Source organism: Schistocerca gregaria, chromosome 3 (assembly GCF_023897955.1).
Source record: "Schistocerca gregaria isolate iqSchGreg1 chromosome 3, iqSchGreg1.2, whole genome shotgun sequence".
NCBI classification, from domain to species: domain Eukaryota; kingdom Metazoa; phylum Arthropoda; class Insecta; order Orthoptera; family Acrididae; genus Schistocerca; species Schistocerca gregaria.
In genome coordinates this window covers 272,734,760-272,757,068 of record NC_064922.1, presented here as the reverse complement: position 1 = coordinate 272,757,068, position 22,309 = coordinate 272,734,760, and the positions used below count along the sequence as shown (strand labels likewise).

Below are 22,309 nucleotides of genomic sequence, written 5' to 3'. Positions count from 1 at the left end.
TTGGAAGGTATTCTGCAAAGAAGTGGAATGTACTGCTACTTCTACCAGACTTCACAAAATACTCACCAGAATACCAACTAAACCAGGAAGTACTCAAAAGCAAGAAGAATTGTAAGTATGCAAGGACAGTGAATGAGACGCTGGATATGGTCCTCAAGACTTACTTCCCTCATTGCTGCCTGTAAGACAAGATAGACCAAGATACAGTCCATGAGGAGCACTGATCTACAGGTAATCAAAGAGAGAACTTGGAATGTGCGAAAGAATGTATTGATTTCAAAAAAATCCAGTAGGCTATGGGGAAATCTTTCAACTTTTCAAGTCGCCAGGCCCTGATGGAATCTTTGTAGCTCTACTGCAACAGCTGGCCGGAGTGGCCGAGCGGTTCTAGGCGCTGCAGTCTGGAACCGCACGACCCCTACGGTCGCAGGTTCGGATCCTGCCTCGGGCATGGATGTGTATGATGTCCTTAGGTTAGTTAGGTTTAAGTAGTTCTAAGTTCAGGGGTACTGATGATCTCCGCTGTTAAGTCCCATAGTGCTCAGAGCCATTTGAACCAATCTACTGCAAAAAGCAGCAGGAATCGTTCCTAATGCTTGGAGGAAAGTGAGGGTTGTTTTGATTCCAAAGCCAGGGAGAATTGATCATACAAAGGCCAAAGGTACGAGTTTAATCTGTTTGTCGTGCTTTCTTTGAGGCGCATTAGAAAAACTGGTTAATGCAAACATACATTCCTGGAAATTGAAATAAGAACACCGTGAATTCATTGTCCCAGGAAGGGGAAACTTTATTGACACATTCCTGGGGTCAGATACATCACATGATCACACTGACAGAACCACAGGCACATAGACACAGGCAACAGAGCATGCACAATGTCAGCACTAGTACAGTGTATATCCACCTTTCGCAGCAATGCAGGCTGCTATTCTCCCAAGGAGACGATCGTAGAGATGCTGGATGTAGTCCTGTGGAATGGCTTGCCATGCCATTTCCACCTGGCGCCTCAGTTGGACCAGTGTTCGTGCTGGACGTGCAGACCGCGCGAGACGATGCTTCATCTAGTCCCAAACATGCTCAATGGGGGACAGATCCGGAGATCTTGCTGGCCAGGGTAGTTGACTTACGCCTTCTAGAGCACGTTGGGTGGCACAGGATACATGCGGACGTGCATTGTCCTGTTAGAACAGCAAGTTCCCTTGCCGGTCTAGGAATGTTAGAACGATGGGTTCGATGACGGTTTGGATGTACCGTGCACTATTCAGTGTCCCCTCGACGATCACCAGAGGTGTACGGCCAGTGTAGGAGATCGCTCCCCACACCATGATGCCGGGTGTTGGCCCTGTGTGCCTCGGTTGTATGCAGTACTGATTGTGGCGCTCACCTGCACGGCGCCAAACACGCATATGACCATCATTGGCACCAAGGCAGAAGCGACTCTCATCGCTGAAGACGACACGTCTCCATTCGTCCCTCCATTCACACCTGTCGCGACACCACTGGAGGCGGGCTGCACGATGTTGGGGCGTGAGCGGAAGACGGCCTAACGGTGTGCGGGAACGTAGCCCAGCTTGATGGAGACAGTTGCGAATGGTCCTCGCCGATACCCCAGGAGCAACAGTGTCCCTAATTTGCTGGGAAGTGGCGTTGCGTTCCCCTACGGCACTGCGTAGGATCCTAAGGTCTTGGCGTGCATCCGTGCGTCGCTGCGGTCCGGTCCCAGGTCAACGGGCATGTGCACCTTCCGCCGACCACGTGCGACAACATTGATGTACTGTGGAGACCTCACGCCCCACGTGTTGAGCAATTTGGCGGTACGTCCACCCGGCCTCCCGCATGCCCACTATACGCCCTCGCTCAAAGTCCGTCAACTGCACATACAGTTCTCGTCCACGCTGTCGCGGCATGCTACCAGTGTTAAAGACTGCGATGGAGCTCCGTATGCCACGGCAAACTGGCTGACACTGACGGCGGGGGTGCACAAATGCTGCGCAGCTAGCGTCATTCGACGGCCAACACCACAGTTCCTGGTGTGCCCGCTGTGCCGTGCGTGTGATCATTGCTTGTACAGCCCTCTCGCAGTGTCCGGAGCAAGTATGGTGGGTCTGACACACCGGTGTCAATGTGTTCTTTTTTCCATTTCCAGGAGTGTAGTATAGAGGCTACTCAGGTAAATCAATACACATATCAGTTAGGTAAATCATGTGAAACAGAATACCACCAACTTGTTGGGAAGTTGGAAAAAGCAGTACACTTTCAGGAAATTGTTCTCAGCAGCTTCCTGGGTAGCGAAGGGGGCTTGTACCGATGTTATCTTAGACTCAGTGGTTAGAGCTCCTGAAGAGCGTGGCATTGAGACCACGAAATTTATTTGGATGAAAATCATGTTGACGAAGGTACAAGCCAACATGATGAATGATAAACACCACCAATGGGTGCCCACAAGGAGGGATTTTTGTCCTCAGTACAGTGGAAGCTAGTGATTAGTGAACTGGTTGATGAGCTAAATACAAGAGGCTACTTTTGCCAATGGAACACAGGCAACTTAGTCATAGTTATACACTGATGTCCAAAATCAAAGCAACAAACGAAAATGTTGTAAGGTTGCATTTATTTTGCCACAAAACAGTATAAACTGATGATCATAAAGTAGAAACAATTTAAACAATATGCAACATAAACAAGTGAAACATGTATAATAATAGACAAAAACATTCTTAATTTTCCCCCCACCTTAACAGTTTACCACACACATTCCAACAACTGGTTAATGTACCCAGTTTGGGTACAGTTTCAGTTCCTATATCATTCGCTACAGGCTGACTCTTAACTTCGGTGCCACAAACAGCTGTTACATAAAACCAGAATTTCTTTAGATTTGTGAAATATTCTTTGACAATATTCTGCTATGGTAGTCATTGAAGGCATCACCCATTGCTCTCTTGACAGCCAAACATGTTTCATTCAGCATCTCTCTATCTATAGACCAACACTTTATTTTACGTCTGTTATGCCATTATCTAGGTTTCTTTAGAAGTTTCTTTACAGTGAATGTATACCATGGAGGTTCCCTGCCATTATGAACTGTTCTGCTGGGCACATATTGATTCAGTGCATGGTCAACTATTCTTTTAAACTTAAGCCATAGTTCCTCTACACACTCCCGCTCTCTACTGAAAGGTGCAAGTTCCTCATTGAGTTCTAGGATATGGATTCCACCTTTTTGCAAACACACTATTTTTTTCTTTTTAACTAGACATGTTTAAGCACCTCTGTGGCGTCATCAGTGGGTTTTTGTTTATTGAGAACTATAAAAAGTGAACCATTTTACATTACAACTGAATTAACAAAGTGAGGCCTGAAGGAAGTAAGTTTTTGTTTGCTTTACTTCTTACTGTGATTTTACATTGTGTTGTTTTGTCGGACCAACTGTGTATGGTGTCCTGCACTGACAGCTTGACATGTGCAAACCAAAGGATGTAAATGTAAATTAAATGTGAGTAGTAAGAATGTTATATGCAAAACATTTTGACACTCCAAAATTACTTTTTTTTTAGATCAAGAGATGTGTTAACTCGCTGATGAAATCTACATCTACATCATTTGATTTGCAGATGACAAGCTGTCAGTACAGGACACCATACAGTTGGTCCTGTAAAACCATATAATGTAAAATCATGGTAAGAAGCAAAACAAACAAAAACTTTCTTTAGGCCTCACATTGTTAAATCTGTTATAACCTAAAACATTTTCACTTTGTAATGTTTTCAATAAATAAAAATGCACTGATGATGGCACAGAGGTACTGAAGCATGATTGGGTAAAAAGAAAAAAAAAGTATGTTTGCAAAAAGGCACAACCCATATCCTATTATTTTTACTGCAAATGCGGCAAGAAACGACAAGAGCTGCAGATCCAAAAGATGAATATTTCTCATTGAGATATGACAGTAAGTGACACTACTGTCTTTTTATCTAGTTTACTGAACATATATATCTTTAGCCGGCCAGTATGACCGAGCAGTTCTAGGCGCTTCAGTCTGGAACCGCGTGACCGCTATGGTTGCAGGTTCGAGTCCTGCCTCTGGCCTGGATGTGTGTGATGTCCTTGGGTTATTTAGGTTTAAGTAGTTCTAAGTTCTGGGAGACTAATGACCTCAGATGTTAAGTCCCACAGTACTCATAGTATATCTTTCTCCTTGTTTTAGTTGTACTTTGGTAATCATTGTCACAGTTTCGATGTGGGTATCCTTAAAGAGGTCAGGTCTATTTGTTGGCATAAGGTTCAATACATTTCCATCATGAGTGGATTGATTGATATGATTGATTTATTTCATTGATTCCATAGGTCCAACTGTGTTGGGTTCACAAAAATGTGGAATGAGTCAGTTTTTTACAAATACAATATGATAATCCTATAGCATATACAGAAATTTGAGTAAATAATTACATAAAAATTTATACTGTAAATTCTTTGAGCAGCAAAACAGAAAAAAGACGATACATATTTCCTTTGAATCATTAAAGCGCTACGGAAAAACAGATACAGAGCACAAACGGATACAGAGCTCAATTTAAATAACGTTCTTAGTGGCATTGTGTCAACTTGCGTTATATAATATTAAAATTTTACAATTTATTTATTTAAAAATTCATCTAGACAGTAAAAATCTTTTTCTAGCAAAAATATTTTAATGATTTCTTAAACTTATTCTCCCCCCCCCCCCAGCCCCTCATTAACCATAGATCTTGCTGTTGGTTGGGAGGCTTGCGTGCCTCAGTGACACAGATAGGTGCAACATGAACGGAGGGGTATCTGTTGAGAGGTCAGACAAACATATGGTTCCTGAAGAGGGGCAGCAGCCTTTTCAGTAGTTGCAGGGGCAACAGTCTGGATGATTGACTGATCTGGCCTTGTAACATTAACCAAAATGGCCTTGCTGTGCTGGTACTGCGAACGGCTGAAAGCAATGGGAAACTATGGCCGTAATTTTTCCTGAGGGCATGCAGCTGTACTGTATGGATAAATGATGATGGCATCCTCTTGTGTAAAATATTCCGGAGGTAAAATAGTCCCCCATTCGGATCTCTGGGCGGGGACTACTCAGGAGGATGTCGTTATCAGGAAAAAGAAAACTGGCGTTCTACGGATCAGAGCATGGAATGTCAGATCCCTTAATCGGGCAGGTAGATTAGAAAATTTAAAAAGGGAAATGGATAGGTTAAAGTTAGATATAGTGGCAGTTAGCGAAGTTCGGTGGCAGGAGGAAGAAGACGTCTGGTCAGGTGAATAGAGGGTTATAAATACAAAATCAAATAGGGGTAATGCAGGAGTAGGTTTCATAATGAATAAAAAAATGGAAGTTCGGGTAAGCTACTACAAACAACATAGTGAACGCATTATTGTGGCCAAGATAGACACGAAGCCCATGCCTACAACAGTAGTACAAGTTTATATGCCAACTAGCTCTGCAGATGACGAAAATTGATGAAATTTATGATGAGATAAAAGAAATTATTCAGATAGTGAAGGGAGACGAAAATTTAATTGTCATGGGTGATTGGAATTCGAGAGTAGGAAAACGGAGAGAAGGAAACATAGTAGGTGAATATGGATTGGGGCTAAGAAATCAAAGAGGAAGCCACCCGGTAGAATTTTGTGCAGAGCATAAATTAATCATAGCTAACACTTGGTTCAAGAATCATGAAAGAAGGTTGTATACATGGAAGAACCCTGGAGATACTAGAAGATATCAGATAGATTATATAATGGTAAGACAGAGATTTAGGAACCAGGTTTTAAATTGTAAAACATTTCCAGGGGCAGATGTGGACTCTGACCACAATCTATTGGTTATGACCTGTAGATTAAAACTGAAGAAACTGCAAAAAGTTGGAAAATTAAGGAGATGGGACCTGGATAAACTGAAAGAACCAGAGGTTGTACAGAGTTTCAGGGAGAGCGTAAGGGAGCAATTGACAGAAATGGGGGAAAGAAATACAGTAGAAGAAGAATGGGAAGTAGAGTGGATATAAAATGTTGACTGGCAATGGCAAAGAAAGCGTTTCTGAAGAAAGGAAATTTGTTAACATTGAGTATAGATTTAAATGTCAGGAAGTCGTTTCTGAAAGTATTTGTATGGAGTGTAGCCATATATGGAAGTGAAACTTGGACGATAAATAGTTTGGACAAGAAGAGAATAGAAGCTTTCGAAAAGTAGTGCTACAGAAGAATGCTGGAGATTAGATGGGTAGATCATGTAACTAATGAGGAAGTATTAAATAGGATTGGGGAGAAGAGGAGTTTGTGGCACAACTTGACAAGAAGAAGGGATTGGTTGGTAGGACATGAGGCATCCAGGTATCACCAATTTAGTACTGGAGGGTAAAAACTGTAGAGGGAGACCAAGAGATGAATACACTAAACAGATTCAGAAGGATGTAGGCTGCAGTACGTATTGGGAGATGAAGAAGCTTGCACAGGATAGAGTAGCATGGAGTGCTGCTTCAAACCAGTCTCAGGACTGAAGACCACAACAGCAACAACAACAACATCAATATCAACAACAAACTTACTCTTGTTATAATCTCTGTCTTTAGTTCAGGAGGGAGAGCATTGAAGAGTTTTGTTCCAATGTAGTCGACATCTTTTTGCGCCCAGCTCAAATTTCTATGCTCGCTGTGTATGTAGTTCTTCCTCCGCATGCGATGCTCATGATAATTAGTGTTTGGATGAAATATTTCTCTATTTTCACAGACAAAAAACATGAAAAAAAATATATTGGCATGTAGTTGTGTATATTTTAGGTTTTCAAAAGGTATGCCTACACAAGTCCCTTTGTCGCAATCCACATATATAACTCTTAAAGCTTGCTTCTGATCTATAAATACTTTCCTTGCTAATGGCTGGTTGCCCCAAAGAATAATGTCGTATTCAATAAGTGAGTGAAAATATCTGTAGCATGCCACTTTTGCAGTGTTAGGTTCACCACGTGTAGTGACAGCCCATAAAGCTGTAGCAGAGCTAAGCCTCTTACAGAGATCTATAATATGTGAAGATCAGTTCATTCTCTTGTCAATGTGCACTCCTAGAAATTTTGTTGTTTCCATTCTTTCTATTGGCTGATTACCACATATCACAGTTATCTCTTTTTTGTTTTTGTACAGAACTGAGTAAAGCTGGTCTTACTGGAATTTAATGAGAGACCATTTACCTTGAACCAATTAACCACATCTGAGAGAGTGTGATCAATGGATTCCTCAAGATTACTATCTGTTGTACTGCTCATAAAAATTGTGGTATCATCAGCAAAAAATGTAAATTTGCACGGCAGGCTTGTACATGATGGTAGATCATTTATAAAAATCAGGAATAATAGTGGCCCAACAATTGAGCCCGGAGGCACTTCACATGTACTGGAACTCCATTCAGAATGTGAGGAAACATCTCATATTCCACCTGAGCTATTCAAGACAACTCCACTTATTCCTACTAATTTTGCTTTTTGCAAGAGAATCTGGTGATCTACACAGTCAAACGCTTTAGACAAATCACAGAAGACACCAAGTGCTAGCATTTTCTCATTAAGGGGTTCTAGGACTTCATTTGCAAGGGCATAGATTGCATCTTTTGTTGAACAGCCCTTTTGAAAACCAAACTGGCTCTTCCTGAGAACTCCATTCTTCATTAGATGATCAGTAATTATGACATGTATTAGCATTTCTGGGATTTTAGAGAAAGCTGTCAGAAAAGAGATAGGTCAGTAGTTAATTAATTCAATTTTATCGCCCTTTTTGTATAGAGGCTTAACAATGGCACACTTAAGTCTACTGAGAACACCACAGGGAAGTATTGAAAATATGGCATAGAATGTCCCTTATCCACACACAAGAATATTTCTGTAAATTACTAAAAATTTTATCAACCCCTGCAGAGTTCTTACTTTTTAGAGACATGGTGATTTTTTTGAATTTCTTATACATTGACAGGATTAAGGTGCATTTCTGCAATTGTGTTTGAATATACAGCTAGACATGGCGTAACGGCCCTAACTATCTGTTCTTGGTAGTTTCCAGAGATTTGCTGAAAGTTCTTTTAGCAGTCCTTGGTTACTAATGGATTAGATTCGATTTAAGCCAATAAAAAGAAGCTTGTATGGTAGTTACACGAATACCGCAGCTTACTTCAATGCGATAAAGGCTGAGCCATGCCCAACGACTTGTCTGTGCTGCATTTGTGCAGTGGATTTCGTAAACCGATTTCCCAATACCGCTTCTAGGTGTTCGTGTAAACACTTCAAAATCGGTTCTGGAAATCCGATCCTGGAATTTCGAAACCGATTTTGAAACGTGCTTGGATAGTCAAGTTAAGCCCTTTTTTCAGAATTTTCGGTTAATAATGACTTATTGTGTAGTGAAGGGAAGAAGCAGAAATATTAGACTGAGCATGAAGCTGTCTACTGTAATATTTAGGCGAAGAACGATAACGATAGTGTTTACTGAATCAGAAACTGGATCCTCTGTTTTCAGGCGTTTTTTTTTTTTTTTTTTTTTTTTTTTTTTTTTTTTTTTTTTTTTAAATTGGGCAAGCAAATCAACTTTTGACCCTTAACATGTAAACGCTACAGTGGCAAACGGTTTCCGACATTAGGTTTTCGCCTTTTGGAACACACGTAAATGTAGTAAATGTGCTTGCGTACATCACATTAGTTTCAATCTACCGCTGGCCCACCATCCGTTGGTCTAGGAAAGAAATTTCAACGATAAGCGGCTACGTTCTGGTAAGGATATTTCAGTTCAGCATATTAACTCGTAATGTAGAAATTACTTCCGTGTTATATATTCGTAACAAGTCTTCTTTCCTCTAGTTTCTTGAGTATCTTTGACGACACGTTTTAATATCTTAGGTAAACAGTTCAGTGGCGGCGAAACAGTGTGTTAAATATATGTGATAACACATTTTTGTACAAAATTCCGAATGGTCAACTAGTTAGATGCTTGGAAAACGGGAATAATCAGCTGCAGTTGCGTAGAATTTATGTAGTTGTGGTTTTAAGTTCGTAATTTTCGTCTGGTTGTGAGTTTTGAACTTAACCATCATTTCCAGCTACATCGTCTGCTAGAAGTAGCTAGCAGACAACTAAAAATTTCGGAACTGTGCGAGAAGGAGTAAAATTCTGTATAGCTCAGGAAAAGTGTAGTACTGTAGTTGCATTTGGACACATACATAAAACCGAATGACTTTTAGAGTTGTATATTACACGTGCCACATGGTCATGCTCGTTTAATATTACAGTCTGTTTCGTTAGTGACACTGTATAAACGTGATGGAGCCCACAGCAGCGGTCATTATTATAGGAGACGAAATACTGAAAGGTCAAACAGTGGATACGAATTCACATTTTCTTAGTAGACAGCTGTATAAATTAGGCGTAAGACTGTGTTGTATATCTGTAATTCAAGATGATGTGGATCAAATTACTGAAGAAGTTAGGAGGCTAGCTAGCAAATATACGTGGATTTTTACCACTGGAGGAATAGGACCAACTCATGACGATATTACGTATCGCGGAGTTGCAAAGGCCTTTGGAGAGCGGTTGGTACTAAATACTGAAATAGTGGAGGTACTGAAGAAAGTATATCCAACCGCCCACAACCAAATGGACCCAGAAGTCAATCCTGTATTGAGAATGGCACAGATACCAGAATCTGGAGTGCTTAATTACCTCAAGAGCGAGGGAGAAGGGGCACTTGATGGATTCATCGACAATTTTCCAGTTGTCTCAGTTTTCAACGTTTATATTTTCCCAGGTATACCGGCATACTTCCAGTTCGCCTTCAAGAAATTGAAGCATATATTTGCAAACCGTGGCACAAGATTTTACTCCGTTCAGCTTTATTTACAATTGTCGGAGGTCGAAGTTGCTCCAGTTCTTAATGAAGCTGTTCGGTTGTTTAATGGTAAAGTTTTGTTTGGTTCATACCCTTGCACGGAAAGTGGCTTCTATTTTACTAAAATAACAATGGAGTCGAAAGTTTATGTAGAGGTATTAGAAGCCAAAGCTTTTCTTCAGAGGAATTTCGCACCGGAATCGATTATTAGATTTTTACCAAGCTCTGTAAGTAATGCTGTAACTAACGTGTATCAGATGGTTGAGTCATCACTCGTGGATCGACTGTCGCTGGTTGTGAAGAAGGCAGTTAAGGTCAGTAGTAAATTGAAATAAATAAGTCAGCTATGAAAACAATGGAAGTGGGCCACAAATATAAGATAGTCAAATAATACAAACAAGTCTATGCTGCCTGTTCACTTCTGCTGTACAGATTTCATTGCTTGAACACTTTTTTTAAGTGAATTACTGAAAAAAATATTATACTAAATTTATGGTGATGTTGGACTGTAATCACTGTTAGATCTTTAGCGGTAGCATACACACTATTTACATGTTGCATTTCTTACTCACAAGCATGAATATCCAGTATGCACTATCATGAACAAAATCAATACAGGAAGGAAAAAAAATCAGATGAGGCAACATAGATGAATAGATATATGATGTAACAAAAACTTTTAGGAAATATTCATCACACATAGAGAGAGAGAAAATATATTGTATGGACTTGGTCCTGGAAATGCTTTATTTCCATGTTAGAGCTCAGTTTCTACAACTGTTAAACACATTAATCATATACTTTCAAATAAGACCTAATCCATGAACAGCTTACTTGCACTAAAGTGAGGGCTGACACACTGTCGAACACACCATTTGCAGAAGTGTACAAATGCTGGAACATCAGCTACTCATAGTGACTGCACACACTGTACATAGTGCAGATACAGCACTCTTCAGGCAGTTGTGATCAACATTTCTTGTTCTAGCTGATTATTTTCCACAGACATTCGGCTTGTCATCGACAGCACAAAGTAGTTATTCTCTAGTTGATGTGTTGTTGTCTTTAAAGACCTCTCCCAATCATGAGTAGTAAAAGTTCCATAGTCCCTAAGACAAGTATCAGTTGCTTCAGATGTCCTTTTACATTAGATTAAATTTACTTTCATTCCAATTGATCCATAGTGAGGAGGTCCTCCAGGATGTAAAAGCTTTGCCTAATAGAAAGAAACTTCCACATGGGAAAAATATATTAAAAACAAAGATTCCAAGACTTACCAAGCGGGAAAGCGCCGGCAGACAGGCACATGAACAAAACACACACACAGAATTACGAGCTTTCGCAACTGGCAGTTGCTTTGTCAGGAAAGAGGGAAGGAGAGGGAAAAATGAAAGGATGTGGGTTTTAAGGGAGAGGGTAAGGAGTCATTCCAATCCCGGGAGCGGAAAGACTTCCCTTAGGGGAAAAAAAGGACAGGTGTACACTCGCACACACACACCCACACACATATCCATCCGCACAGACACAAGCAGACATATATGTCTGCTTGTGTCTGTGTATGTGCGGACACATATATGTCTGCTTGTGTCTGTGTATGTGCGGATGGATATGTGTGTGGGTGTGTGTGCGCGAGTGTACACCTGTCCTTTTTTTCCCCTAAGGGAAGTCTTTCCGCTCCCGGGATTGGAATGACTCCTTACCCTCTCCCTTAAAACCCACATCCTTTCATTTTTCCCTCTCCTTCCCTCTTTCCTGACGAAGCAACTGCCAGTTGCGAAAGCTCGTAATTCTGTGTGTGTGTTTGTGTGTTTTGTTCTTGTGCCTGTCTGCCGGCGCTTTCCCGCTTGGTAAGTCTTGGAATCTTTTTTTTTAATATATATATATATATATATATAATTTTGTGTGTGTGTGTGTGTGTGTGTGTGTGTGTGTGTGTCCTTTTGTCCCCCTAAGGTAAGTCTTTCCGCTCCCGGGATTGGAATGACTCCTTACCCTCTCCCTTAAAACCCACATCCTTTCGTCTTTTCCTCTCCTTCTCTCTTTCCTGAAGAAGCAACCGTTGCGAAAGCTAGAAATTTTGTGTGTGTGTTTGTGTGTTATTTTATTGTGCCTGTCTATTGGCACTCTCCCGCTTGGTAAGTCTTGGAATCTCTGTTATATATACCAGTTGGTTCTACTGAGAAATTCATCAATGGAGTAGGAGGAGTTGGCCACCAATAAATCCTTTAGGCTTCTCTTAAACTCAATTTTTATGGCTGCTGCCAAGGTTATTGAAAATGTGTGTTCCTGAATAATGCACACCCTTTTGTACAAGAGTAAGTGACTTTAAATCATTGTGAAGATTATTCTTATTTCTAGTATTGATTCCATGAATTGAGCTGTTGATTTGAAGAAGTGATACATTTTTAATGACAAATTTCATTAAGGAATAAATATATTGGGAAGCAATAGTTAGTATCCCTAGTTCCCTAAACAGGCTCCTGCAGGATGTTCTTGAGTTCACACCACATATAACTCTTACTGCACGTTTTTGTGCACGGAAAACTTTAGCTTGGCTCGATGAATTACCCCAAAAAATAATCCCATATCACATTATGAAATGAAAGTAAGCATAGTATTCCATCTTTTTCATTTGTATATCCCCTATGTCTGGCGAGCAACGTGAATGGTGCTCCCCGCAGTTAACACAGATGGGAGGCGGGGCACATGGAGTATTGGGATGTGATGGGCGTCCGCAATTTCGACATGTGAGGCTGGAAGTGCAGCGGGAAGACATATGGCCAAATTTCCAGCACTTAAAGCACCGCATCGGGGGACGGATATAGGGCTTAATGTCACATCGGTAGACCATCACCTTGACTTTTTCCGGTAATGTATCCCCTTCGAAGGCCAAGATGAAGGCACCGGTAGCAATCTGATTTTCCTTCGGACCCCAATGAACGCGCCGGAGGAAATGTACACCTCGGCGCTCTAAATTGGCGTGCAGCTCTTCATCAGACTGCAAAAGAAGATCCCTATGGTAAATAACTCCCTGGACCATATTTAAACTCGTATGGGGTGTGATCATAATGGCAACATCCCCCAACTTGTCACAAGCGAGTAACCGTCGTGACTGGGCAGAGGATGCCGTTTGTATCAGGACTGACCCAGAGCGCATTTTTGACAAGCCCTCCACCTCCCTAAACTTGTCCTCTAAATGCTCGACGAAGAACTGAGGCTTTGTGGAGAGAAAAGACTCCCCATCAACCCTCGTACAAACTAAGAAGCGGGGCGAGTAACTACTACTGCCATCCTGAGACTTACGTTCCTCCCACGGTGTGGCCAGGGAGGGGAACGTTTTCGGATCGTACTTCTGAGCATTAAACTGAGCCCGAGAACGCTTAGAGACTGCGGGCGGCTGGCCACCAGCGAGAGACGATGTACCACGCTTCATTGCGAGTCATCCGCCCTGATGCCACCTACTCCGACCAAGGGCCCTCCCCACGGGCGCCACCCAGCCACGGCAAGAGCCACCTGGCAGGATGGCCGTTGCCGGGAGTCCCGATACCCCAGGAGGATAGGCATCTACTCCTTGGCATACGTGGGGAGTTAACGGCGCAGGCATCAGTAGAGCGATCCCTGTGTTGTCAGGGGGCTACAACCAACAGGGTACATGGCGGCCCCACCACAATGGACTGGCTACCGTGCTGGATGTTAGGTAACATGTGGTCCATGGTCGCCGTCGGTGCAGAAAGAGGCACTGCACAGTGCAAGGTGTTATCTGCATGCAGAAAAAGTCATGCCCAACAGATGGAGAGCGGACAGGACTGCAGTTCAACGGTGTATAAGCTGGCGAAAGGTCTGATCGCAAGATGGACACAATGCACCAAGTAAGGCGCCCTTCCCCAGTCGGCTCGCTCGCGGAAAATTTTGACAGATGGAGGTCAAACCCAACAGGGGACCATCATATAAGGCCAAAAAGTTTGAGACTCCTTTTAGTCGCCTCTTACGACAGGCAGGAATACCGCGGGCATATTCTAACCCCCGTACCTGCAGGGGCGGTCTATCTTCTATTAACTCTACCTAGTACGTCTCCAAGTCCAATGAACAATAAACCAGAATTCACTGAACTATGGTTTTGAAAACTATCCTGTTTGTGAATGGGTTCTTCAAACGGTTGCAGCCAACCACCTGTATTCTCCTATCCTCTTCTCAGTAAACACATGCTCATATCTTTGTATATGATTTGTTATTTTTTTCACATTAAGCTGACTGATTCTGTATCATTGTCAAATGAGCCTGAAAAAATAAATTACTGATATGGATGAATTATGCTGACTTTAGGTTCTACAGTGAATCTTAGTGTGGCATTTATCTTTCCCACAACTAGTTTTATGTTGTCAATGTTAGCCTAGTGATTGTATTAATACCAAATGTCTAATCAAACAGAGATCTTCCAAAGACCTTACAAATAATATGTCAACATTTTCTCACTTTGGAAGTCAGCTTGTACTGCATGCATAGAGCATTAATCCACTACATGTCTTCTGAATTACAGTGCATTTTTTCTGTTTGCTACATCTCTCCACACAATGACATTGTCCATAAACTGACTCTGAAGCATAGTGTCCTTCAATGGCTGGAAAACTGCCTTCTCTCAACTTGAAACAGTCTTATTTAATTGATTATTTGTTTGCCCAAGGACCATTTGGTACAACAGATACCAGAAACATACAGGAATAATACGTATGCATAAAACATTTACAAAATAGGAAAGGATAAGGTGAGGATAGGAAAGGAAACCATCCATCACCTTAGGCACAAGCAAAATCCATGGAAAAACCAAGTCAGGATGGCCAAATGGAGATGTAAATAGTATGTATGCTATAGCTAAATGTCTGTAACGCTTGTGACAAGTTGGGGGATGTTGCCGTTATGATCACACCTCATAAGAGTTTAAATATGGTCCAGGGAGTTATTTACCATAGGGATCTTCTTTTGCAGTCTGATGAAGAGCTGCGCGCCAATTTAGAGCGCTGAGGTGTACATTTCCTCCGGCGCGTTCATTGGGGTCCGAAGGAAAATCAGATTGCTACCGGTGCCTTCATCTTGGCCTTCGAAGGGGATACATTACCGGAAAAAGTCAAGGTGATGGTCTACCGATGTGACGTTAAGCCCTATATCCCTCCCCCGATGCGGTGCTTTAAGTGCTGGAAGTTCAGCCATATGTCTTCCCGCTGCACATCCAGCCTCACATGTCGAGATTGCGGACGCCCATCACATCCCAATACTCCATGTGCCCTGCCTCCCATCTGTGTCAACTGCGGGGAGCACCATTCACCTTGCTCGCCAGACTGCCAAATTTTCCAGAAAGAGTGCAAAATCATGGAATACAAGACCCTGGACCGACTAACCTATACTGAGGCCAAGAGGAAATACGACCGACTCCATCCTGTGAGAATGACATCTTCCTACGCTGCTGCTACAACACCTGTGCTAGCCCTGTCTGTTTCTCCAATTGTGGCCGGATCGAAGAGTAGTAAAACTCCTCCTGCCCCCTCGCCAGTGGGGGGCTCTACCCACCGTGTTGCTCCTGCGCCACCTACCTCAGGAGCAACACCATCCCACCCATCGGGGACGTCCGTCCCCACTTCTAAGCCGGAGAAGTGTCCAACTTCTTCGGCTTCTGACGCTCGCAAGGGGTCCCTTGGGTCCCTCCCCAGGTTTCCCCCAGCGAGAAGCCTGACGACCGACAATGGCGTAAGTGCCCGCAATCAGCTGGTCGTAGGGCTTCACGATCCTCCTCCGTCCCGGAGACTGAATCGGTGAAGCCTTCCCAGCCGGTACGACCCAAGGAACGGCGTGAGAAACCCAAGAAGAGCTCTCAGCCCAAGGAACTCGCGGTGGCAGCCATCCCACCGCAACCTTCCAGCTCTGCGTCTGAGGATGCGGTGGAGATTCTGGTGTCCGCTGAGGACCTCGATCTCGCCGGTCCCTCAGATGCCATGGAAAGCACTATCACAGGTGCTAAATCGGAGGCAGCAGGTGACCCAGCGGCGTAATCTCCCTTCCCAGTCCCATCAAGCCTTTCTCAGCCATGGACAACACCATCCTCCAGTGCAGGAAACTTGGTTTCCGGCAATGTGAACCCCCACCCTCCGTGGCTATCGGGGTTATTATAAGAACCGGGCAGCTTATGAAAGGGTGTCTGGTGGCATCTGTATCTATGTCCTGAACTCTCTTCACAGCGAGTCTGTACCTCTCCACACACCTTTAGAGGCTGTCGCTGTTCGGGTGTGGACGCCACAGGCTGTGACCGTCTGCAGTCTTTACCTTCCACCGGATGGTGATGTCGCGCAGCATGTCCTGGCTGCTCTGATAGCTCAATTGCCTCCACCTTTCCTGTTACTGGGCGACTTTAACGCCCATAACCATCTGTGGGGTGGGTCAGTGGCAACAGGTCGAGGCGCCATCGTTGAACATTTATTGGCGCAGCTCGATCTCTCGATCTTAAATGATGGTGCCTTCACACACTTCAGTGTGGTGCATGGCACATACTCCGCCATTGACCTTTCCATCTGCAGCCCTAGCCTCTTACCGTCTGTCCAATGGAGAGTGCATGACGACCTGTGTGGTAGTGACCACTTTCCGATCTTTCTGTCACTGCCACAGCGTCAGTCTTCTGGGCACCCTAGCAGATGGGCTATGAATCAGGCTGACTGGGACTTGTTCTCCTCCACTGCCGCTATTGAGCCTCTCTCTAACGATGCCATTGATGCAGTGGTTCAATCGGTCACCACCGGCATCGTTACTGCCACCGAATCTGCCATTCCCTGTTCTTCTGGGTTCCGTCGGCGGCGGAATGTGCCTTGGTGGTCGCCTGAGATCGCTGAAGCGATTAAAGCTCGCCTGCGGGCGTTCCAGCGTCACAAGCAACATCCCTCAATCGACCACCTTATCACCTTCTAACGGCTGTGTGCGCGAGCCCGCTGCATTATCCGCCAACGCAAGCAGGAGTGCTGGGAGCGGTATGTGTCCACCATTGGCCTCCATGGTAGCACATTGGCAGAGCACTTTGCTATGAATTCCGCTTCTGCCAACTACCCCTTGGGCTTCCGCTCCATTAAGGAGCGGATAGAACGTCAGAGTCTTTCTTTTTGCACTCACCATCCTGAATTGTACAATGTTCCATTCAGTGAGTGGGAATTTCGAAGTGCCCTCGCCGCTTGTCCTGATACCGCTCCTGGGCCAGATAGCATCCACTCTCAGATGCTGAAACACCTTTCAGTGGACTGCCAGCGACGCCTCCTCGATCTTTACAACCGCATTTGGGTCGAGGGTGAGTTTCCGTCGCAGTGGCGGGAAAATCTTGTTGTCCCCATTCTGAAACCAGGGAAAAACCCTTTGGAGGTGGACAGCTACCGTCCCATTAGCCTCACCAACATTCTTTGCAAGTTGCTTGAACAGATGGTGAGCCGGCGCTTGAATTGGGTACTGGAGTCTCGAGGCCTTCTGACTCCGTCTCAGGGTGGGTTCCGTAAAGGCCGCTCCGCCGCCGACAATCTGGTGAGCCTGGAGTCAGCCATCCGTACTGCCTTTGCCCTCCGTCAGCATCTGGTTGCTGTCTTTTTCGACATGTGGAAGGCGTATGATACGACATGGCGTCATCACATCCTTTCTACGTTTCATGGATGGGGTCTTCGGGGCCCTCTGCCGATCTATATCCGCAATTTTCTGTTGTATCGTACCTTCCGCGTGCACGTCACGGCCTCATATAGTTCCTCCCAAGTCCAGGAGAACAGTGTGCCACAGGGTTCTGTTCTCAGTGCGTGTCTGTTTTTAATAGCTATTAACGGGCTCGCTGCGGCCATGGGAAATACTGTCTCCGTTTCCCTGTATTCTGACGACTTCTGCCTTTACTACAGCTCTATTGGCATTGCAGCTGCTGAACGTCAGCTACAGGACGCAATCCGCAAGGCGCAGTCTTGGGCTGTAGCGCATGGTTTTCAGTTTTCGGCAGCCAAGACCTGCGTTATGCATTTCTGCCGGCGACGCACTGTTCACCCGGAGCCACGGCTTTATCTTGACGGCGAGCGTCTTAAAGTGGTGGAGTCACATAGGTTTTTGGGAATGGTTTTTGATGCCCGGTTGACTTGGCTGCCTCATATTCGGCAGCTTAAACAGGCGTATTGGCGGCATCTAAATGCTATGTGATGCCTGAGCCACACCAGGTGGGGCGCCGACCGATCTACTCTCCTAAAGCTTTACCAGGCGTTAATCCAGTCCCATCTGGACTACAGGAGTCTGGCTTATGGCTCAGCATCCCCATCTGCGTTGCGGGTGCTGGACCCAATCCTCCACAGTGGGATACGCCTTGCCACTGGTGCCTTCCGAACCAGCCCTGTGGACAGCGTACTTGTGGAGGCAGGTGTCCCTCCACTGTGGTTACGACACCAGCAATTACTGGCTGCTTATGCTGCCCATGTTTTAAGCTTGCCCGGGCATCCAAATTATCGTGTCCTCTTCCCGCAGTCAGTCGTTCATCTGCCAGAACGTTGGCCCCAGTTGGGTTGTCCGATCGCCGTACGTGTCAAACAGCTTCTTTCCTGGCTTGGGTGTTTCCCTGTTCCACCTCCTTTCGGGGCCCCTCTGCGTACACCCCCGTGGTGTGTGCCTCGCCCTTGCCTTCGACTCGACTTGACTTGGCACATGGCCCGAAGGACTCAGTCCCTCCGGAGGCCTTCCGACGCCACTTTTATTCCATCCTGGGCACGTATCAGGGCTCTGGCGTTGTCTACATCGACGGTTCGATGGTTGCTGGTCTAGTCGGTTATGCACTAACTCTAGGGGACCATTCTGAACAACGTTCGTTGCCGGCTGGTTGCAGTGTTTACACTGCTGAGCTGGTCGCCATCTTTCGTGCCCTAGAGTATATCCGCTCCTGCTCAGGTGAGTCCTTCGTTATCTGTAGCGATTCCCTGAGCGGTTTACGAGCTTTTGACCAGTGTTTCCCTCGTTCTCATCTGGTGATGGCTATCCAGGAGTCCCTGCATACTCTCGCCCGTAGCGGCAGGTCTGTGGTCTTTGTTTGGACCCCAGGCCATGTTGGTATACCCGGCAATGAAACTGTTGACCGCCTGGCGAAAGAGGCCACCAGTGCGCCATCTCTGGAGATTGGCCTCCTGGCGGCTGATTTGCGGCCAGTCTTACGCCGCAAAGTTCTCTCGATTTGGGATGCTGAATGGCGCGGTCTGACCACCCCTAACAAACTCCGTGCTGTCAAGGACACGACGACTGTTTGGCGGTCATCCATGCGAGCCAACCTCAGGGACTCAGTCGTACTTTGTCGACTCCGCATTGGCCACACTCACAGTTATTTACTGTGTCGTGAGGATCCCCCTGTTTGTTGTTGTGGGGCGTCCTTGACGGTGGTCCATATTCTGTCGGAGTGCACCCTTTTAACCGTGCTCAGGCAGACTTTTGCAATGCCTGACAAGCTCTCTGCTCTTTTATCAGATGACTGCCATGGTGGACTTGGTTTTGTGTTTTATTCGAGCAGGGGGTTTTTATCCTTTAATCTAAGTTTTTTAGTGTTGATTCTGGCTTTTAGCCTCTGATTTTAAACTGAGTTTTTAAAGTGTTCTTGGTGGTAGGCTTTTCCTCTTTTTCTCTACGGTCGGCCAACCACCGTCACACTGTGTGTTTTAATTTGTTTTGTCTGGTCTCTGTCAGAGTATTTCATGTCCTGTTTCGTCTGCTGTCTTCCCTGTTCATTTTTTATTCTCTTCGGGTGGTTTTAGTTTTTATGGAACAAGGGACCGATGACCATAGTAGTCTGGTCCCTTTAATCCCACAAACCAACCAACCAATAGAAGATAGAGAGAATATTCAAATGATAGCTAAAGTGTATGTTCAGTCACCAGTTTCTTTGGTCACCACAAGACTAATAGAGAAATAGCCAATCAGATGTTACAAGACAGTTATATGTGACGGGAATTCCAAGAAGGTTCTTCACAACATGAGTCAATTACAATTTCTTCAATGTACATCTCACAAAAGGATTAGAATTACAATTTCTTCAACATCCATCTCACAAAAGACCCTTGATGGTGAAACAGAATAATTTGAATTTATACAGAAATTTACAGAAACCCATTTTTCCTATGGAATATTTGAGTGTGGAATGACTGGAGGAAGGGGGAATGATAGTGTACATGTTGTACCTGCTGCACAAGGAGTGTACATGTAAGAATGGAGATATCAGCAAGTACCTTTGTTATGATATCTTACAATTTAAACTGCATTTCTGTGTGTTAATATGCCAGCATCTAATATATGTAAGCAGTAAACTCTGGTAAAATTGGTGAAAGAGGATACTGGTTACACATGAAAAGTTGGACATGACCAACCGAAGGTGTCAGAAAATTCACTTTTATCTAAGAAGTAATTGCTATGCATTTGTACAGATGGGCTGAATTCATAAGGCTCACAATATAAATGTTTCTGTCATTGTAGTAGCTATGGACAAATGGAGTGAGAATGTGTTGGATCTATAATACGAAAATGATATATGTATGTAGGAAGATAATGTGGTGGTCGGAGGAGGGGGCGGGGCAGCATCACAAAGAAGGTGCAAAATATGCTCAATGATTTATCATCTTGCTCTAATGTATGAACTTATCTTACTTACCCTACAGTACTTAAAAATGCACATCCGCTTCCCATGGAAAGGTAACAATTAAAAATCATCTGTAGTAACATACATTTATTTTCAGCTGTCACACCATGTCATTAGACGCTGTGGTTAAGACAGCGGAGTTGTGTTTGAGAGGATCAAGCTACAAATCTCCACTGAGATATCCTAATGTTCGCTTTCAGTGGTTTCCCTGATTTGAGCAAGTTGAATGCCACTTGAAAAATGCATGACTGATTTACTTTCCTAATTGGAGCATATGTGCCATCTCTTAATGAACATATTTTTGATTGGATATTAAACCCTAATCATCCAGCCTTTCAGCAGACCTCTTGATGCTGTCTCAGTGTTGGGCAGTGCAAACGTATCACACTCAATATTGCTTGAATTTTCTATTATAACTGGTGTTTTCAAGTTGGGCTAATGTTTTATTATGTTTTTATTTCATGTAGTCTATTAGAGAGCTGCTGTTATAATCATAAAAGTTATCAATGACAAACGCCACACCCAATAATTTAATAACAAGAGGTTCAAACTTTATGTACCTTTAACAAGCAGTGGCTGCATCAGAACAAAGTCAGATACAATGAGATTAGTAAGTAACATCGCACCATGCTGGCAGATGGATTAAATTGTTAACATTATGTTATGAGACTTATGAACCAATCAGTAGGTGATGTCACTAACAACATGGAAACAGTAGAAAAACAAAAACCCTCAAAGTAAAGGAATAAGGATTTTAATACCCTGAAATGTACCAAAATCTTGGAAAAATCAGATCCCAACAGAGAACAGACATTTTCACCAGGAATGTATTTGTAATGAAGCACTACACTATATATAAGAGTGGCTGTCTTCACAACTTAATCTGACCTGCAGCATAGAGAATGATACTTTGACTATCACCTTAACCATCATAAAAAATGTGCAAAACAGAACAACAACAGTATTGTAGTCTTCAGTATAAGTGTCATCACTGCTAGACATTTGTAGATCTATAGATGTACAACACAATCTAAGATACCAACCCACAATAATTAAATGACATATTGTTAAAGAATACAATGCCTTCATACTCAATAAATAAAAATAAAACCATTGCAGACACCAATTATATAACATATGATATACCAGTTAAAAGAATACATTGGTGGTTCTTATTTTTCTCTAGATCCAACAAGACAATGGCTGTTGCATCAGTAATTTGCAGGGGCTTATTTTTAGTGCTTTATTTCACAGTAGATGGAGAGGGATTTTCCTCTGGACCATCAGGAAACAAGAGCCAAAATTTATTTTTCTCTGTTCACTAATATCTGTTGCCTGTATTTAGCATCTTGAACAGCCTATTACTCTACATACTTTTAACCAAGCTGATTGCATGCCCATACAGAATGATATACTGTTAGGCTAGACACACAAGATGTTGTTATTGAAATACCAGATACATACACAATATTATTCGTAACTTCTCAGTATTTCTCTTTGCTGGAACATTTGATGAATTGTTGAAACCATTGAATTACTATGAATTATTGGGAGATTAAAGAAATAATAAAACATTAGTGGAACTTCAGAATCACACACTTACTTTACTAGTGCAGGAAGATAGATGACTTTAGCAATAACCATACAAAGTTGAAAAGTGCCTTAGATACGATTTTTGAAACAGCCTCATGTTTAAGACTTGTGGACTAAAAATTACATTTATTCATTCTTTGATCATTGTGTGCAATTATATATATAAGTC

The 22,309-nt window shown here is 43.5% G+C and overlaps 1 protein-coding gene across 1 annotated transcript in view; it reads left to right on the top strand.

Annotated features, from left to right (window-relative positions):
* Positions 1-8,791: 8,791 nt before the first annotated feature.
* The window catches only part of LOC126354662 (FAD synthase-like), an 81,211-nt gene continuing 67,693 nt past the window's right edge, over positions 8,792-22,309 (top strand). Inside the window, exon 1 of the mRNA XM_050004442.1 lies at positions 8,792-10,204. Coding sequence (XP_049860399.1) covers positions 9,326-10,204 — 879 coding nt within the window. The 5' untranslated portion in view covers positions 8,792-9,325. The remainder of the gene's footprint in view (positions 10,205-22,309) is intronic.